At 36.4% G+C, this 21,138-nt stretch overlaps 2 protein-coding genes across 2 annotated transcripts; both read right to left on the bottom strand.

Annotated features, from left to right (window-relative positions):
* Window positions 1-1,473: 1,473 nt before the first annotated feature.
* Window positions 1,474-12,496, bottom strand: LOC138737360 (G-protein coupled receptor family C group 6 member A-like). Its single transcript, XM_069888110.1, has 4 exons — window positions 12,467-12,496; window positions 8,803-9,003; window positions 7,147-7,267; window positions 1,474-4,378 (listed from the first exon to the last, which is right to left on the bottom strand). The coding sequence occupies exons 1-4, from the start codon at window positions 12,494-12,496 to the stop codon at window positions 3,261-3,263; spliced, it is 1,470 nt and encodes a 489-aa protein (XP_069744211.1). The 3' UTR covers window positions 1,474-3,260.
* Window positions 12,497-12,535: 39 nt separating this feature from the next.
* LOC138737359 (G-protein coupled receptor family C group 6 member A-like) lies at window positions 12,536-20,776 on the bottom strand. The gene is made up of 4 exons (XM_069888109.1): window positions 20,581-20,776; window positions 17,248-17,551; window positions 13,622-14,401; window positions 12,536-12,544 (listed from the first exon to the last, which is right to left on the bottom strand). Exons 1-4 carry the CDS (start codon window positions 20,772-20,774, stop codon window positions 12,536-12,538), a joined length of 1,287 nt encoding a protein of 428 aa, XP_069744210.1. The 5' UTR covers window positions 20,775-20,776.
* Window positions 20,777-21,138: the final 362 nt, after the last annotated feature.

The raw sequence follows: 21,138 nt of genomic DNA, 5'->3' as shown, positions 1-21,138 counted from the left end.
GAACTGCAAGTAGGTATCAGTCCAATATAAGTTGTTTGTAAAAGAATATTAAACAAGGATTATGAGAAAGGGACCTACTTTGTGTGTAGACTTATAAAGATTTGCTGGCCTTAGAGATAAAGAATCACAATTAGACAATAGACTGGAACAAGGTTGCATAGGCACAAGGTTGCTGGATATGTTTGAAAACAAAACCACAAGACAGGGCTCAACTAATATAGAATAACCAAAGATTAACCGGTCTCAAGTTAATTAAGTTGCAAATCTGTAAAAACCACAAGGCCGGATATGCCTAATGAAAATGAAAATCCTGGAAAAACCAGCTGCAACAAATCTGTACAATTAACTTGTGAAACTGCATGTATCTATATAAGGTACTAAAAGACTGTATGAGTTGAGTGAGAGTGAGTGCAGGGAATGAGTGACACTGTCTACTCATTCTTTGTACCCCTTACTCCTGCTAGCATAATACAATAAAGTAGGTTGTATGCTCATTGGTTCTGCTGTGTTCCGATGTTTGTTTCACTATAGCGCACACTTGCTCTTCAGCTCAAGTCCAAGAGATCCTTTTGAATCACTTGTAGATGACATTTTCCATATCTTTCCTATTTCCCAATTTCAAAATTGGTAATCTTCTAAGAAACGTGAGCTTCGATATTCCGAATGACAATCATATCACTCCAATAAATCAAACTTTTTAATTGCAGCTTTATGTAGCCTTTAATTCATTAATAGAACCAAATACTTTATTGTATTATGCTAGCAGGAGTAAGGAGTACAAAGAATGAGTAGAGAGTGTCACTCATTCTAATTTATTATCTTTTGAACAAATGAAGTACAAATATGGAATAACTCACGGTACAATGTTTGCATACCACCAACTGAAAACCTACTTAAAGGACAAATTGGGAAGCAGGCTGAGGTTACCAGAAGGAAGCAGCTTTGAATATGTGATTACAGACACAATGATAATTAAAAGATTTATAACAAACATGTACATCAAGCTGCAAGAGAAAGAGAATGATGAAATAAGCTGTAAACCCAAACAAAAGTGGGAACAAGATCTAAACAAAGATAAAAAATGAAATATGGGAAAATTATCCTCTGGAACTATGAGAAATACAATAAACACGAGGTTACGCATGATACAATATAATTGGTTACACAGCCCCAAAAGTTAAATAAATGGGACCCAACAGTATCAGATAGATGTTTTCACTGTAAGAAGGAAACGGGATCAACAGTACATGCAATTTGGGCATGTGAGAAAGTGGAAAAGTTTTGGGAAGATCTAAATCAGGTACTAAATAAAATCACAAAAAGCAACATACCAAAAAATCCAGAGATCTTTCTTCTAAGTAATATAAGAAGTAAAGAATTAGGCCTCAAACTGGATGAAGCACAAAAAATATTTATTATGATAGCCTTAGCTGTAGCAAAAAAATCTATAATGTCAACTTGGAAGAGAGCCTGAGAGTGCAGCAATGGTACATAGAAATGAATAAATGTATTCCATTGGAAAAAATAACATAATTTAAAAAATAAAGTCACATTATTTGAACAAATTTGGGAACCGTACATAGAACACAACAGAGAGGGCCTACCACGGACCTCCACCCCCTAAAATGATAGAATGAGAAGAAGACGAAATGAACTGACCCAGTGTGTAAAAGTAGATGACATAATTTTCTTGTTGATTTTCATTGTTTAATGAGTTTATTGTATTGTATACGTTGAACATTTAATGGGTTGGGGGGGGGGGGAAGGGGAGAAAATGACACTGTGTATACTCAAGAGGGAAATGTTTGTGTGTATTTTGGTTAATATGGTTCATAGTGTGAAAAATAAAAAAAATTATAAGATTTTCATAACTTGAGTAAACAAAGCATTCTGTATAATGGTAATGACATAAAACAATAATAAGAGATGATTAAGATGAGAAGACGACAAATTCAAAGAAAAGTATTTTGAAAGCTTATGCCACCTCCATGAACACAAGTTCCTCATTCGCCTGGATATGATGTCATAGTAATGGTGGTAGCTCTATATACAACAATCTTTCTAAAAGGGATAGTCACAAAATTAACAAAAAGCAAAACACAATGATTTGACCTTGACATCACTCTCCCATTATTCTGTGCAGGGAGCCAATTTTAAAAAGAGACCGAGGCGAGAGGGAGTAAGAGAGAAAGTGAGAGACTGAGAGAGACAGAGACCTTTTTGCAAAGGCGTGCAGCATTTCAAACTCATTCCTCGGTTAAGTAATGAACAGCATCCCAGATTCAAATGATTGTTTCTCTATCTGCCAAGTGGAATTTTCCTCAATTCTGGGATCCTCACTTGCTCTGAAAATTACTGAAAATCAGGTGCACCAGTGGAATCAGTGCTAGAAGGATTCATTATAGAATTATAATAGAGATGTTTTACTGGCAGTGCTGCGATATGGGAAACCTGCTGTGGACTTTTGTCTTGGTTTATAGTGCAAAGAACCTGGTGCTGGCAACCATGGGTGATTCCAGCAAAAAATTGCCTTGTATCTCTATGTGGAGAGGTTGCTATAATTGTGAGCAATTTTGTGCTCCATATCTGAGGAAGGATGTGTTGGCATTGGAAAGGGTCCAGAAGAGATTCAGAAGGATGAGCCCCAAAGTGAAATGATTTTCATATGAGGAGTGTTTGAAGGCTCAGGGATTTTGTGTATTGAAGAGATCTCATGGAAACCATCGAATACTGAGAGGCCTGGATAGAGGGGATGTGGAGAGGATGTCTCCTGCCGTGGGAGAGTCTGGGACCAGAGAGAACAGCCTTAGAGTACAAAAACTTCCTTTTGGAACAGAGATGATGAGAAATTTCTGTAGCCAGAGGGTGATGAATTTGTTTCCACAGAGGCTGTGGAAGCCACGTTATTGGGGATACTTAAGGTGGAGATACAAACGTTCTTGATGAAAAAGGGGATCAAAGGTTATGAGGAGAAGGCAGGAGAATGGGGTTGAAAAGAACAGTAAATCAGCCATGATGTTATAACAGGGTGATCTCAATGGGCGGAAGGGCTTAATTCTGCTAATGTGTCTTATGGTCTTATGTGTAAGGAGCAGAGTTTTATTTGATTTCGAACTTATGTTCGACCCAGAACTGTGGGCTGAAGGGCCAGTTCCTGTTCTGTTCTCATCTATATATTTTCTGAACTGATTGCGACAGTGATAGGAAAATAATTTGTAGTCTATAATTTTCTTCAGATTACATATATGGGCTCACAGCAATTAACAACTTCTATGTCTTTTTCTTAAGCAGTTCCACTTGTGTCTTTGATTTTGGAAACTTAATGTTTGGTCTGTGTGATGGGTTTTCTGATTAATGGGGCCTTCATTTGCATTATTTGTTTTCACTTCTATCAAAGAGGGAGGCTGTTCCTCACTAGAAATCTGAGAGTTTCTTTGCATTTTTGCAATTGGACACACAAACTGCCCTTTCTGCTTGAAATGTTCTCTTGCATGTGTCAAATAATTTGACTCAATGTTTGCTTCTTTCTTGAAACAAACTATATAGCAGGTTGGAAGGAAATGGCAACACACAATACAATAGACTGATGCTAGAATTGCAATTGATTCAATGATAGTGAAATACTTGCCAACATGTATATTGACATATACAACTCCAAAACTAATCCACACAATTATGTAAACAAGCATGCTAAATGTGATGAACTTTGTTTCATTATACATTTTTGGGGACTTCCTTCCTTTGTAAGCAAAAATGAAGCAGATACACGAAAGTAAAGCAATGTATCCTAATGTTATTCCAAATGCTGCATGGGATCCTTCATCACATAGCATCAGAATGATTTTCGGGTCATCTCTATTTTCCACAATTTTTGGCAGATTCAAAAACAATGACACTGAACAAATAATCACTTGAACTCCTGTGGTAACAATCAAAATGGGAACTGGCTTATAAAAACGCTTAAGATGTTTATGGACAATTGGATTAAAACTAAAAGCCAGGATGATCCTAAAAGATTTCAACAAAATACAAGAGACACAGAGCGTAAAGCTGATGCTATAAAGTGGCTGTCGAATTCTACAAATGAGATTAAGTGGCTCTCCAATAAACAATATAGAACTGACTAAACTGATTAACAGTGAGAACAGCATTATGTAACACATCCAACCTCCAGCAGCTTTCACAGCTGGGGTGCTTAGATATTTGGTAACCAATACGCTTACCACACATATGATAAGCATTCCCAAGATAGCAATTATGATTAACACAACAGAAAGAGCATCACTCCATTGAATAAACTCCCGAGTACTTTTCTGGCATGTTGAACTTCCAGCATTGGACCAATAGTATTCTGAGCAGTTCAAACACTCAGTGGAATCTGGCAGCAGAGAAGAAACATTATGAAGACAGTGCAATGAAATTGTGAAACTACATAATTTGATATATCAATGGTAGATACTCGATCCAACTTCTACTGGTGCACTGTGGAAAGTATGCTGGCTGGTGCATCACAGCCTGGTTTGGAAATTTGATTGCAAAGAAAAACGGAAGGCTGCAGAAGGTAGCAAACTTAGCCAAGTCTATTCCATATTCTGAACTCCCAGACATCAATAAGAGGCACTACCTCAAGAAGGCATCCTGGTCACAACTTCGTCTTACTGGTACCTCTGGGTAGAAGGTACAGGAGCCTGAAAACCAGCACCCCTAGGTTCAAGAACAGTTTCTTTCCAACAGCCTTCAAGCTCTTGAACTTTTCCTTGGTACATTAATCAAGGACAGACTGCACTATTGCAAGTCCCATTTTTGCTCAAAGATTTCTGTGAATATTTGTGATCTATCTCATGTATTTATTGTGTCTTTTCATTCATTTAGTTTACTCTTATTACTACCTGCTCAGCTGCAGAAAGTAAGAGTTTTGGGCATGTATATTGTACAATATGCATGACAATAAACTACATAAAGAGTTTTATGAGTGTGGCTATCAGTGTGAAGTCTCATTCACTGTGAATACATCATTCGACTTTGCACACACAATAAAATCTCTCAAATGGACTTCTTTGATGCAAGGTTTCTGCACAGGAAGTAAAAATCAGTAAAGCTAGTCACAACTTAATGAAGGGCACAAAAGCAAATTACAGCTTACATTTATACATTTTGCAATCTTGAAGGAACTGCTGTTTAACCCTACGGATTCAGGCTATTTTTAACCTTTCATAATATACCAAATTTACTTCATTCTTTGGACTGGGTCCATGGGGAAACTACAGTTTGGACTCCAGCACCAACCAGCTGGTGATTAGGCCAGTGCCAGAAAATAGGGACAAGGAGTCTCAAGGATTAAAGATTTGGAATAGAATTAAAGGCAAAATGCTGTTGCTTTTACATTCTGAATCTGTTCTTTAAAGTATGTCATCAGGTAAAACTACCCTCTAGTCCTGATGAATTGGAGGCAATGATCCAATATTGGTTTTTATCAGAGGGTATGGATTGTATTATTATTAACCTCCCAACTGTGATTTTCTCTTTGCAATTGTGCTGATAGCACAAGAAAAGTCCAAAACTAATCAAAACATTCACAAACAATTGAAATATTTTGACTTTAAATAAAGCAAAAAATGGAAGAATATTGCCTTGAATTTTCCATTATAGTTCAGACACAACTTTTTCTAATTTATGAATTCAATGTCACATTTGTAAAACACACTAATGTGGAGCCACCAAGGAACTACTAATTACTTTTTTTAACCAGCAACTAATAACAGGTAGTGTTTGGATGCTATATCCACGAAATATGTCAAATTCTTTTTGAAAATATTTTTCACCATCTCTAAATTCTGACCTTATAACATGGATTCTGGAAATAGATTTTGTCGTGTGATTCATTCATAATCATTTGTTTAAAAACAGTTTTTTTCCTTACAACCATCAGGTTCCTGAATGAACCCCACAACAATGCTCTTCCACTCTCTATTTCTGTGTGAATGTTAGAGCTAACCAATTAAAATTCTTGCAGATTTTTACATAGTAAGGGAATGAAGGGATATGGGAATTAAGGAATATGGAGAAAAGTCAGGTAGGTGGTGATGAGCACATCATCAGATCAGACACACAGAGTTGGGGGGGGGGGGCATTTGGTCTACTCCTGCTCCTATTTCTTATGTTTTTAGATGAACCATTCTCACTGTGCAGGTGTAATGAGACAAACAAACTCTAAAAAAAATGCAATATAATCATAATTATCTCAGTCATATTTACTCTGCATATTAAAACACGGAGGTTTGCAAGCCCTTCTTTGTTGACTGCTCAGTGTAAGGGTTAAAATGCAAGTTGCAAGCAAATTCTGCAAGCAGCCAGTAGATATCTCCTGGTTTATAGGTAAAGGTTATAGCTTCTTGTTTTCTCTGCGTGTTTGAGATAAACGTTCAGTTTGATTTTCTTTGTTTTATGAAAATGCAGACATTAGAAAAGTTCCGTCAACTTTTATTGACTGTTTAATCGTGGTTTTAGTACTGTCTAAGAAAGTTTTAATGGCTTGTAATAAATGTAGTAACCATGAAAAACTCAAATCAAATTTAGTATTGATTTGTTTGAACGAGTCATAGACAACAACATTCTAATTTCTGTAAGCATTTATAAAGGGAAATAGTCATTACTCTAAGCAAAGTCAAAAATATCTGCAATTAGGGAGTTTCAGTGCTGTACTTTCCAGAAATACTTTTTGTCATTCACAGTAAGAATGCCCTTTCATAACTATATTCAAACTAGTTATTTGTTAAGTTGTAACTATTCTAATCCAAAATCAATTAGTAAATTAATTTATATCTTAGACACCTCTTTATAAACTTAGTCGAACAGGTTTTCTCTAGATTTGCACCCTATTCCAGATCCACATCCCAATGTATCCCATTAAAACTTGCAAAACTTTTGCTTACTGGAAATGTGAAATCTTACACTATGTATACTATGGAGGTTTGATTGATATAAAAATTTTGTTCCTGATTTGTAACTATTGGGGAAATTAAAGAAACATTGTTCTTGATATAATTAGTGACTTTTCAAAATGGACCTATTCAGTCCATAATCTGCATATATCTTCATAATATTATTAAATTCTATTGATTTTCTTTCTACTATTCTGATACTTACCATTTTGATTGGAGTAAGTTCCTGAAGGACAGGAACTACAATGGTAACAACAATTGTTTTCTGGTGAAATACCCTTTCTTTCTCCAGGTTTACAGGTATGTGAGCAACGGAAAGATCCAAACTATGAGAGGAATAAAATGAAAATGTCTGAGAAACTGAAGCTTTTGTCTGTACCAGTGCTCTGTTCAGGCTTTTGCCTTAAGGCATCTTTTGGAACAACCCAGGAAAGCAACAAAAATATTGAAAAATAAAATGGTAATGGGAGGGTGAATGTCAATTTCTGCAAAGATTTTTTATTGGAAATCATGGATGAAATTTCTCAGTGTGGATTTGAATCTACTCTTGGACAAAGCTTCTTTAACAATCATCAAGTAGCAATGGGAAGGGAATGTAACCAAGCCTGTAGCAATGTCAGTGGGCCAATCTACAGAAAGATGTGCAAATGGTCAAATTTCTACTTTGAAAAATATAAATATTACATATTCTTGTGGGAAAACAATATTAAATTTCAGAACTAAACTGAAAGATTCCAATGTCTTGGAATTTAGAAGCTGCATTAACCAAAGCCTTAGCTAGAAACTAAAGTGAAGTTCCAGCTGGTGGAATGTCCAAAGAAAGAGGAAGAGGGAAGATATATTCTAAAACACCAGAAAAGTTCTTATCTGATTTCTTTACTCAGGGGATTAGCTTAGCTGGCAAAAATTTCTGTAAAAGCACAAGGCTGGAGAAACTCAGCAGATCAAACAGTGTATATATTACAAAGATCAAGATACATAACCAATGTTTTGGGCTTGAGATCTTCGTCGGGGTATGGAAAAAATGTTGGCAGGCACCTGTACAAAATGCAGGGGGAGGGGCAGGAGGATGAGCATGGTCCCAAAGGCAGGAGGTTATAGAAGGATAAGGGAAGGAGGGCATACCAGTAAGCAGGGGGAGGAGGGATGGCTCTGTGAATGGAGAGGGAAGAGAGTGGAGAGTTGTAACATGTAACATTACAATAAAAGGTGAAACAAGAATTTTAATTTCAAGTATTCCAGCACAGGTATGCCTGCCCTTGGCCTCATCCATTGTCAGGGTGAAGCCAAATGTAAACTTAAGGAACAATGCATTCTATTCCTCTTGAACAGCCTTAAAACTAATAGCATTTTTCATTTTTTTTAAAGTGACCTCCACCTCTCTGTGGTTCCACTGTCTCTATCTCTTCTTTACCTATCTTTGTACTTACTTCTCTCTCTAACCCTTTTCATTAGTGGTCCCTCATCCATCTATCCCTCCACCTCTCACTTCTTGGTCCTTTGCAGTTCTTTCCTGCTTCATAAACCATACTTCCTTTTTTTTTTAAATTCAATGCAGTCTTGATAAAGCGTACCAACCCAAAATATTGACTGACCATTTTAACCAGTGGGATGCTGCCTGACCCACTTCAATCTTCTAGCAGCTCATTGTTTAGTCAAGATTTCAGCACCCATAGATTTGGTGTATCTGTATAAATGCTAGCTTTTAAACAAAGTGTTTAAAATATTTTAAACCAATTACAACTGAATGTTCTTCCTTAAGTTTTTTTTCCCTAAAAATGTGAATTTGCCCAATTAAATTTCAAACCATTAATTCTAATTGTAATTGTACAGGAAAGAAAACATCACTTAAACTGTATACCTGTGCATTTTTCTTGAAATCTGCATTGATGCTAATCATTTTTTTAATCACATTGTAGTGCCCAACTTTGTCAAATTGAGTGCAACCATTCACCCATCTCCAGTTTATTATGTCATATCCACTTGAATAATCTCCTGAATTGTCAAATTGAAAGTTTCCATTTTCTGTTGAAAAACTCACATTTTTCAATTCATTGATCAACTGTGAATAAAGCAACCATCAATTACTTGAAATGTATAAAACAATAAGTTCAATACAGTGCTTAAATATCATATTCATATTCTTGTGAAGGCAAGGCTACGTTACAGGCATTAGGTATGGGGGGGGGGTGGTTGGGGGTTGAGTAATAGAAACTTTGCAATGATAGAAAGGATTTATACACAACAGGAAAAGTTTTGTTTGGTTTGGTTTTTCCTTACTTATTTTGTTATTTCAGTGACTAGAGAAAATGTTCAAAAGAATTAATGGATTCAAATTCTTCCAAAGTACCTCTTCAGTGAATTTGCTAACCTTGGAAAGCAAGGATTCCCAGGAAGGAGCTTAACTTTTGTTATTATTAGACAGGTAGTATAAATCTTTTTTATGGAGTGTAACTTTCTACTTCTTTTACTTGTCAAGATTAGTTCTGATGACAGATTATTGGTCTGAAAAATGTATGATACAGTGAAACCTTGTTAGAACGCTATTCGTTAATCTGCGGAATCACTTATGGCATGGGGGTCTGTGGACCCCAAACATTGATTTTAGGATGCCAGACTGTCCTGGGTAAACTTGTACCTCTCACTTTGTTCGTTTTAGATTGGTCACTGTGTTTGAGCTACCGAAAGAAAATAGACACACACACACCGAGAGCAGTTCAGTTTATACAGATGTTTATTATAAATTCAAAAGCTGATTTCAAACTACAATATGCTAGCCCTTCCCAATTATACTTATCAATGCCTGGACTGGTCCCAACTGCCGAAGCGAGGCAATGACCGCACACTTGTAGTAGGTTGTCGGGGCGCCGGTAGCAGCTTCTCCACCTCCCACGACTGGGACGTTAGCTGGACTCTAGAATTTCTTCTTCCTGTTGAGAGATGTTGCCACCTCTTGGAGAGTCTCAAACTTCAGCAGCGGGACCATGGCTTATATTACCCAAAAACTGCTTACCCAAGCACCTATTCCCAGCACAGTAAGAAAGATAAGCGAGCAAGCTAGCATGCTTAGGCTTCTATCGAATAACATAATTTTCAGCTTATCACTTTGAATACAGTGGTTTATTTTGCATCAAGGCTAGGCCTCTGACATTCTGTGACCAAAACAAGCAGGAAGATTAAATGTTCTTGGTACACAGATGTCCTTTCGTCAGATAACTGCATCTCTGGCCCTTCGGTGAAATTTAGCTTGTGTCTGCTGATTCTAAAAAAACAACCAGGTTCTCAGCCTTGCAGAACCAAAGGCTGAAAAAGTAAAAAACATGGTTGAAATCTTCCATTACACAGACGAACAATAGCTGATACAAACTCAAAAATGGACTCTTACGACTCATTTACAAGATCTGTATGATAATATGTAGAGTTTAAAGGTCTTAAAGGTCTTATGATTGAGTTTGAGTCACCGTATTCTGTTTTCCTGTTTCCTGAATCATGACATGTTCCGCGATTTGGCTGTAATGCGGAATGAAATCTTGGACCCCAACTACTGCATTCTAACAAGGTTTTACTGTATTTCTCTCTAGCAGTTCTGGTGTGTATTTCCTGTTCTCTGTTTTTATTTATTCTGCTAAATGATATGTGATTCTGAACCAGGTGGACTTAGGTGAAGAGTGAATTGAAAACTAAGAAGATGGGAGGCTGGTGTGACCATCAAAGGCCCCCCCCCCAACAATGTTCCTTGATTTAGGTATTCTGCTGAATGGGAAATTGTGCCATTCCACAATTTAAGAAGCAGGGAATTATGGATAATTTAGGTTATCCTGTCACATATTTACATCCATAGAAAAAGGAGGGAGTGATATAACACCATAAAAATTTTCAGCTTATCAGACAGAAGCCAATATGGGAGAGCATGCTAGTGAACTTTGCTGAGTTTTTGAAGAGTGTAAGGTAAAACATCATGAGATGGGAATGTGTAGGGAGTTACCCGGTACAGGGCTGTAACAAGAAGGGGAGGTGTCCTTGTACTCCTGTTAGGTAAAACATCATGAGATGGGAATGTACAGGGCTGTAACAAGATGTGAATGCATCCTTGTACTTACAAGATAAGAGAGACATTGATGGATTGAGAGGCAGGAAGCTAGCAGGGAAAGGATAGCAACAGTTTTAGTCATTGGACAAGTAATGATATGATGATGTTCTAAGCACATATCCAAGGGTATAAAAAATCACCATTTTGCTGATAACGGCAGAATGCATTCTCCGACTAACATGGTTGGTCGCAAGTGTTACAATCCGGTAATAAAGAACAAAGAACCCTGATTTCGACTCAGCCTGGTGTTTGTCTCACTCATTCATGAACAAAGCAGACCTAACAAGAGGTAACCAAAGAATCTATTGATGCTAATTTTAAATACTTACAGAATGTATTTGATAAAATTCCCCATATGAAAATGTTACTGAAAGTTAAAGATCATGAAACTGAAGGTATTGTGGACCAGTTTTAGAAATAGGCTGAGTAGCTGGAAACAGAGGAGCACTAATAGTCAGGTATTCAAATTGACAGATGGTAACTAATGGTGTCCTGCAATAGTCAAATTTGTTGTCACAAATATTCATCATATTTCCAACAAAAGACTGGTGTGATTTAAAGTCTGATATACAGATTTATTGATTACATAGATTTTATTGGAGATGCACAAGTGTTAATAAATTAAGTGAGCAGGCAAATGTTTTTTAGAGAAAACAAATCGAAGACTGTTTGGATCTTTAAAAATGCATTATTTTCTTAATGGCGATAGCTTGATATAGTGGAGATTGACAGGTAAAATGATAAAAAATGTTGATGGAATATTGGCCTTTAAACCTGGATGACCCAAGAGTGTGGTGAACTGTTCTGAGAAAGATATATCAGCCATAGATGTGGCATAATTGTTATCCATGGAAGGGGAGTCCAGGACAAGATGGCACAACTTCAGGATTGAAGGGCATCCATTTAAAACAGAGATGCATAGGAATTTCTTCAGCTAGAGAGTGGTGAACATCTGGAATTTGCTACTGTGCAGCTGTGGAGGCCAAGTTGTTGGGTGTATTTAAGGCAGAGATTGATAGATATCTGAAGAGTCATGGTATCAAACATTATGGGGTCAAGGCAGAGGAGAATAGATCAGGTCTTGATGGAATGGCAGAATGAACTCAATGGTCAGAATGGCCTACTTCTGCTCCTATATCTTATGGTCATAGAAGAAATGCAAAATAGATTTACTTGCAACTATATAACTAGTGTTTGATCCTAATGAATTTCACAGGTCAAGTTTAACAAGAAAACCCACAGATGCTGGGGTCCAGTGCAATACACAAAGAAATTTACTTCTCTGTATTGCAAATGTAGCAGGTTGATTAGAACTTTGATTAAAATGGTCAAGATATCAAAGGAAACAATTTTTGCTAATTGTCGATCCTAGGATTAGAGAAATAGTTTTAATATTGGAGCCAGCCCTTTCAGCAGGGAAGTTAGGAAACTTTACCCAGAAGCCATTAGGGCTTTCTGAACTCATTTTCTGAAAAGGTGGTGGAGAAGGAAACCATCCCTCTGCTTAAATAATCTGGATATGTACATGAAATCATTGTGAACTTCAAGAACATGGACCTATTGCTGAAAGGTGAAATATGTTTGGATAGTTCTAGTGTGACTGGTGCAGACAGGATGGGCTGAATGGCCTTAAATCATATAAGAATAGAATGTACATATGTAACATGGATATGAAGAGGATTTTTGGAACAGAACTGATTGAAATAATGAAGTAATATGAATATGAGGACAGTTTTCATATATATAGGAAAGAAACGGTACATTTCTGAATGAAGTTAGAAGAGAAATCCATGATATGAAGGAATAGGACTGGCAGCAAAGAAGGAAGTAGGCTGTCAAAGTTTTAGTGATGCCTATCTAATACAAAATCAATCTTGATATTTTTACTGAAATACGCAAAACGTTCTGGAGAAATTTAGCAGGTCCCACAGAATCCATAGGTGGAAAAGATAAATAATCAACATTTCAGGCCAGAGCCCTTTGTCAAGGTATGGGCCAAAAGCAGGCAGGTGCCAAAATAAAAATCCAGGGGGAAGAGGAAGAAGGAGCAGGGATGGAGCACAGGCCACAGCCAAGAGGCCACAGGTGACTATAGATAGGAAGGCAGGAGAGAAAAACTGAGAATTAATGGGGGAAGGGGTAGATCTGTGAATACAGAACTGGAAGAAAGTATACAGAGAGAGAGAGGGAGAAGTGGGGGTGGGGGGAACTGGAGGAAAGGAGGCACAGAGATAGGGAGTGAGAGGGATGGTTGGGGGGGTGTTGTTGTTTGGAGGCTAACAGAAACCAGAAAGATCAATGTTAATGCTATCAGGTTGGAGGGTACCCAGACATAATATGATGTATTGTTCCTCTAATTTACAGGTGGTCTCAGTTAGCTAATGCATGAGACACGAGATAGATATAGCAACATGGGGATGTAGTGAGTAATTGAAATAGGTTGCCATTGGGAGGTCCCTGCTATTATAGCAGGCAGAGCAGAGGAGTTCAATGAAACAATTTCCTAGTCTGCATCCAGGCTTGAAGAAGCCACAATGAGAGCACAGGATGCAGTAGATTACCCATAAGATTCACAAATGAATTTTCTTACCTGCCATGGTGGGAAATCAAAATTTCTATTGCATTTTTTGTAATCACAATTGAGCATCCTCCGAAGAGCATGAGTGATGGCATGGATAGTCAAATATACACCATAGGTAAATGCTTCATTAATATTTGCATTTATTTTTTCATATTCATGAGATTTTTTAAATTGCAATTTTTTTCCAGTCTGAGTTCCATTTCTATTATTTGTGATGCTTAAAAACTCTTCAGTAAACTTGTCAACATTTTTTGAATGCATCACCAACTTTTCTAAGTATTGTTTAAAATTTGAAATCTTTCCATCTTTGAATGAAAAGCCTAAAATAGTTCCAATTTTTTCAATTTGCTTCAGGGTGGAAATTGTCCTGGAACTAGACCAGGCATCACTGGCAATCCAGGTTTTATTAACTTTTTTTTCAATCAATAATTTAAACAGTGCAGTGATATCTGTTGATCTAATAAACGTGACCATAACTTGTGCAGTTGAATTCTGAATTTTCTGAGCGGTTTCATTGATCTTTGCTTTAAATAATTCACTGTTATGAACAGGGAGCAGTGTATGGAAATCAACACATATACTGTGCTTTTCTGCATGTAAAATAAAACTGTTCATTGCAGATTGTCCATAATCATCTTCAGTTGAAATGACTGCAACCCAGTTCCAGTTTAGATAGAGAATAAGTTGGATCATGGCAAATGTTTGATGCTTGTCACTTGGAATAGTTCGGAAAAATGACGCAAACTTTTCTTTGTTGCTGAGTATTTCTGCTGATGACGAGTAACTTATCTGTTGAGAGTTCAAGTTTCAAGATGCAGCCATCCTCCATTATTAGAAAATGTAATTAAATGCAAGCATATCTTATAAGCAAACATCAAAAGTGTGAGTAAGTTATTTCTATCCATTTACCAATGATACGAAATGAAAGATATTAGAGAAATTAATTTAATTCCTGTTTTTAAACAAGAAAATCTGCAGATGCTGGGGTCAAGGACAGTTTACACAAAAGTGCTGGAGAAACTCAGCAGATCACAAGGTATCCATAGAAAAAGTTAAAAGCTTAATAAACAAATTCTATTGGAGAATAAAGAAAAGTAAAGAAGAATATATGTATGTGTGTATATCTTCCTCTTCAGGGGAAAATAATGGACAGCAAATCTAGAGTAAATGAAAAAAAAAGTTAGCTTCAATTAAAAGAAAATAGTGTTGCAGATTGAACACCACTGAATCCCTTGAGGATGATTCCCTAGGATTACGTAAGATAGGGCGATGGAAAGATTTTTTTCACTTTTTTCATTTTCTGAAATTCTACAGATTATTGAATGCTTCATATAGATTGGGAAATACCAAATATAACTTCACTATTTAAGAAAATTGGAGGGGGGGGGGAGGAGAGTAAACAGAAAACTGTATAGCAATTTGACTAGCTTCAGTGGTGCAGAAAATGCTGCAAGCTAGAATGAAGGAGCAATTATAGAGTGTAGCAGTCTTCAGCAGGGATTTTATCTGCACCTGGCAATTGGAGTCAGGTGACTCAGGCAGTTGGATTTGAAAAGCTCAGATCAGCAGGAAGCTGATTGGACAACAGAGATCAAGTGATTCAGGGAATTCATGACACAGGGCAGTCTAAATATTGTTTTAAAGCCACTTCAACTCGGCAGTCTGGAGATGGTACTATTGATTGGAGTACCACATTGTACATACTGCAGTGAGTAGAAAATTCACAACTAACTAGGTTTTTTTTTAACAATAGCATTTAGAAAATAATCATAGGGTTGAACTGAGTTAACATGGATTGAGGAAAGGGAAATATTAGTTCATGTTTTTGAAGTTATAACCAATGAAAATGATTGCAGCATACCAGATGATTGGACTTTTCAAAGGCCTTTGTAGCACACAAGAGATTATGAAATAAAATTAGGGTGTTGAGCATAATATATTGGCATGCATTTAAGCTTGATTAATTGACTAAAAATAGAACTTTGGAATATAGGGATCATTTTTCAGGTTGGAAGGCTGTTGAACAAGGAAGTGCCAGGTATTCATGAGCTTTATCACTGATTTAATGAGGGACATATTCTAATATATCCAATTTCAGTAATGGTATTGGCTAGTTGGGTGTGTAGGAAGCAAGATGCAGGGAGATTTCGGAGGATATAAGATTGGGAAGAGGTAAAGGCATAGTTGGTGGAATAAAATAAGAAAATACATCATGATGATATTCACTCTGGTAGAAAAAATTGAAAGATGAAAATTTTGATGATCTATAAAATGCAGGGTGATGTAATAAGGAAATTATTGGCAGTTGTTAGTATAGGTTATTTGTCAGCTCAACAATGTGGGGTGAAGATACTGTGCTCTGGATTTTTATGTTCTATGAGGAATTTTTTTAAATGGTGAGATAATGAAAGGTTGTATGAAGGGGCTCAGATGTTCTTGTCACAAATCACATGCGTGTAAAGTAAATAATTCAAAAGGTGAATGGTGGGCTTTCCTTTATTGCAAGAAGATGAGTAAACAAGTAGAAAATTCTTTCCCAATTATTGGTGAAACAATATTTGGAATGGTGTGTGCAGATCTATAAAGGGCACAGTTGTGAAAGAGGAAGTGTAATGCTAGGTGAAATGGTCTAATCCTGTTCCTCTTTCTTACTTGTCCTGTCTTTTTCCTGTCCTTTTTTGATCTTTGGAATCAGCACTCCCCTAAAACTAAATTGGATCAATCATGTGATTGTTAAAACTATCTGACCCAATCATAGATTAATAATTCAATAGTGACCTGAGCATCATTGATGTATCTGAATTCTCCACATTATGTACAAACCACAAATCAACAGTTTGATGGAATACCCCCAACTTGCCTGGACGGATGGAATGCAAAGCCTACTCAGTAACTTCACACAATGCAAGACAAAGTGGTACATTTGACCACTACTGTCTACCAATTTAAGTGCCCACCACCTTCATGGCTTTGGTGAATTCTAATCATTGAGTGTAACAAATTATTGTAAACTTTTCTTTGAAATACTTCACCAAATTTAATGAGCAAAACCATACATACCTAAAACCTCTTGAGATCTGGGTGATCAAAAACTAAGGGCACATGTATAGATTAATAGAAGAATGAGATGAATATGAGATTATTTTTACCTATAAGTAGTTGGGGTTGAGATAAAAGAGAAAAATTATGGCTAATGTGCCCTGCAGATCTAAAACCTAATGTTGGAAAGTGGGTTTAGGTTGGATTGGATTGGTTGTTATCAACCAACTCAGATGATAGACTGAATGATTTCAAATAAATATCCTATGCTTTTATGATTGTATTCAATGTTCTATGGGGAATGCTTTTAAGTGATGAGATAATGAAGGTTTTGTTGCATAAAGGGGCACAGGTGTTCTCATCACAAATCTACAAGTAATATAAATGGAAACATCATTACCTGTGAGCTTTCTTCCAAGTTCCACACTGATTTCAATTTGCACATTTACATTGGCCATGACTAATCAAACCCTTCTTAAGTACACTAAGGGAATGGAATTACATCCCGATCTTGCTCCTGATGATCATGTCTCAAAAATAAATTGCAACAGTTCACAGATGTAAAAAAGAAATTAATAAAGAATGAATGCACGTACCTGTGGGATGAGGTAAAGGTTCAGCAGTCTTGCAATCACAATTGAAATTTCCGAGTATACACCCCCTACAACTGCTTTTATACGTGGTAAGTAAGCTGAGTAATTGCAGTGAACCTCTACACTATTGATTGAGGAATTCAATTTGGAAATAAGTTGCATGGTGGCTTCTACAGCATTGATGACATCACTGCAGCTGTCATAAATTTCATATCCTAATTTGATGCCTGGTAACAAGGTAGAATTGTTTATCTGGTTGATACTGTATACCATAGCCTGGGCTTGGATGAATGTAGATATGTCAAATCTAGAAAGATTAGAAACACAACCATTTTACTATATTTTGATGATAATTTATTAAATGTTTTCACTGAATTTTATGCAAGAACCTAAGGTTTAGCAGTCTTTGTTACTTTCTGTGTATTGGGCTGCAAACAGCTTTATCTTAATCAGGAATTAATTGCTACTATCAAAACAATTTTGATCAGGAGCTTCTCTTACAGTGTGCTGAATCTCAGGAATTCTCTAAACCAGAAAGTTGTGGCAGTGAGATCATTGAAAGTACTGTATATAAAAATAAAGCAGATCATATTTTTTGAAGGACCAGGAATATGAGGGCACTGGGGAAGTAGCTTAAAAGAGGAACTGAAACTTTATCAGATCATCCACAATTGTATTAATTGGTTCCAGGGTTGATGGACTGAGTGGCCTTGTATTGTTCTTGTATTTTATGTTCTTGTGTATTGATGAGGAACTACGTCCCAATGTAAATTTGACAGACAAATGTGTTTTTTTTTCAGATATAACAATATTTAGACTATTTTTTTACATAGCAACACCATTTATATAATACCTTTAATATAGAAAGTTACATCATGGTTATCAAACAAAATCTGTTTCTGGTCAGAGTATTAAGGCAGATGGCCAAAGTTTAGCCAAAAACGCTGATCAGAACTTAAGAATTAGAGATTGAAAAATGATATTTGGTCCTCTGTGCCTGGTTTGTCATTCAATCAGAGTAAGCCTCATCTCTTATCACTGTCACTTTCCGTTGGCTTCTCTATCACCTTAAACATTTTCTACATCCTCCTCACAGATGACGTTGCACTGTCATCTGCATGCTTGGATATATTACACTTGATTCACTTGGGTAAATCATTGAGTTAGTTGATGAACAGTTGACGTGTTGATTTCTACTCTTCATTTTCCATCCATTAACATCCTTAATCCATGTCAATATATTACTCCCAATACTGTGCATTCTACTTTTGTTAAATAATCTTTTGTCTATCACCATATTAAAGCCTTCTGAAAACACAAATGCAACATCAACTGATTTGCCCCCATTTATTTTGCTGGTTACAACCTTAAAGAACTCCATGTGATTTACCAAATCTAATTTCCATTTCATAAAACCGACTCTGATGAAAATAATTATTATTTTCTAATTATTGTCTCTCAATTTGTTGGACATGATCTGGAACAGCCATTCTCATCCTGCTTTTGGCTATGCCCCCTCCGCCCCCCCCCCCCCAGGACTGTCAAAGTTTATGGCCCTCTTCCTTATGAAACAGTCAAGTTTTAGTTTCTTTCATACTTCTCTCTCACTGACTTCATAAAAATATTTATTATGCAAGATGACAAAAAAAACGAGACTTTTATTTAAATGCACGGTGGGCCATAGAGCCCCAATGAGAATGGATGATCTATAACCGTAAAATTTAAAAAGCTGTTTTGTACCGAGGACCGGACAATGCTGTTTTCTCAGGTTACATGTGTGCAATCAGATGACAATAAGCTTGATTTGACTTTATCTGCATGGAGAGAAACACAAAAGTCTTCAGATGCTGTGATTGAAGTAAAACACACAGAAATGCTGGAGGAACTCAGTAGGTCTCACAGTGTCCATAGGAGGTAAAGATATATTATTGACATTTTGGGCCTTCTTCAAGGTATAAGTAAAAATCAGGTAGGCATCTAAATAAAAGAAATGACAAGGGGAGGAGTAAAGACTAACAGACAAAAGGTGATAATTGGATATGGAGAAGAAGACAGGAGAAAGAAAAGTTAAGAATTGATAAGGGGAGGGGGAAGGTTTGGCTGTGAATTCAGAGCTGAGGTAAAGGAGACAGGGAGAAAAGAGAGAGAACGGGGGGGGGGGGGCAGAGGGAAAGATGGGCGGCTAATGAAAACTGGCCATCTCTTTCAAATTTCCCATTGGTCCTAGGTTTTATTGTCTTTCAGTGCCATTAATACTAATTTTCTTTAATACTCATTTTCATTAATACTCATTTCCTTATTCATGTCTCATTAGCAGGCATGATATATGTAATGAAAGTCATAAAATACTTCAGTAGTTTTTGTCATTTTCTTATTTCACAATTTCCCCAGTTTCATTCTGTAAAAGGCTCATCTTATTTTTAGATTTTAGATTTAAGTGTATTGTCACATTTACCAATACAGTATACCTTAATGTCATTTTAATTCCAGCTATTTTAAAAAAATTTTATTCACCTACAGTACATGTGCTTTTACAATCCATTTTAAAAATATTTCTTGCCTGACTATTTTCACATTCTAATTCACTAACCTTATCAAAGCTGGTTCTTTGTTGAATTAAGACATTTTCCTGGTCATCAGGTTTGCTGCTGTTTTGGGTATAAGAAGTCTTTTCCTTTGATTTATCTTTAACATCTTTCATGCCACAATTAGAGTAATTTCACTGCTGGGCTTTTTGGCTTAAGGTATGTTGTATTACTTGGAAAGCAATGTAAACTGCTCCACATTTAAAAATTGCTGAGATCCCTTTATTTCTTCAATTCTGTTCTCTTGTTTTTCCACTGCCTGGGTTCAAAATTATTTTTTTCTGCCTTATTTCTCTTCCTCCCCCTTTCGAATACTTCTTAAAAACTCCCTTTTGGCCAGGCTTTCCATCATCGTGGCTCTATACTGATAGTGTATCTTTGGATGTTTTCTAATATAAATAATAAATAAATGTTATTTCCATGTAAGCTGTTCAGTGTCCAGAACATTTGCACTAGCAGTTTGCTAAAGAAAGGAATGGAAATAGGCAAATCTAAAGAGCTGACTCCCTCATTAAAAAAACCCATGGACCCAATATGTACATGGAGAGGGAGCAATTGCAGGTGAGTGTACCAATGTGGAAATAATCTGGCCATACTCCACTGACTGTTCAATATTTTGGGGCAATGGAATTAAAAAAAAATTCTCACTTAGCTTCTTTAAAACATCTTTAAAATAATTGAAAATAACCCCTCTGAAAAATGTTTTAATTAAATCAAAGGGAAAGCGAAGGTACAGTGATACCAAACTTACTCTGAGCAGTGTGCTGGTCCTGGCTGTGTTCGATTTATTAACTCCACTCTTCCATGGATTGGTAAGATTCCACCAATGATGATATCTCCTGGAGTTCTGATTCGTCTAAGATGATCAGAGTCATTGCAGAGTATTTTTGAATATAAAGTTGAAACCTGGCATAAAAATAATAGTATTGTAAATGTGGAAAGCATGCTCAACAATACTCCAAGTAGTTCTGAGGCACATAGGAAGTGATTTATACCTATGACTAGATAAATTCTAATGTAAAATTAGTCAAAAAAACTCCTCCTATAACCCAGGAAGTATTATGTGTTGTATCAAATTTCTCTCTCTCTCTTTTATTAAGGTAATTTTAACATTTGCTGGGCTTCAAAATATTTTTCTGGTTATTATACACTTTGGAGCATCCTATGATCAGAAAGTGCATGAATACAGCAGTTTTATTTTTCTTTGCTGTTTACTTTCAATAGTTAAAGGCTCCACTAAAATATGAACAATTTGAACAGTTGTAGAACTGTAGCTCAAAAAAAATCTAGCTTTTAAGAAGCAAAATGA

Source organism: Narcine bancroftii, chromosome 6 (genome assembly GCF_036971445.1).
Source record: "Narcine bancroftii isolate sNarBan1 chromosome 6, sNarBan1.hap1, whole genome shotgun sequence".
Lineage (NCBI taxonomy): Eukaryota > Metazoa > Chordata > Chondrichthyes > Torpediniformes > Narcinidae > Narcine > Narcine bancroftii.
Note: the sequence above shows the minus strand (reverse complement) of the source record. Positions and strands in the feature narration are given on the sequence as shown.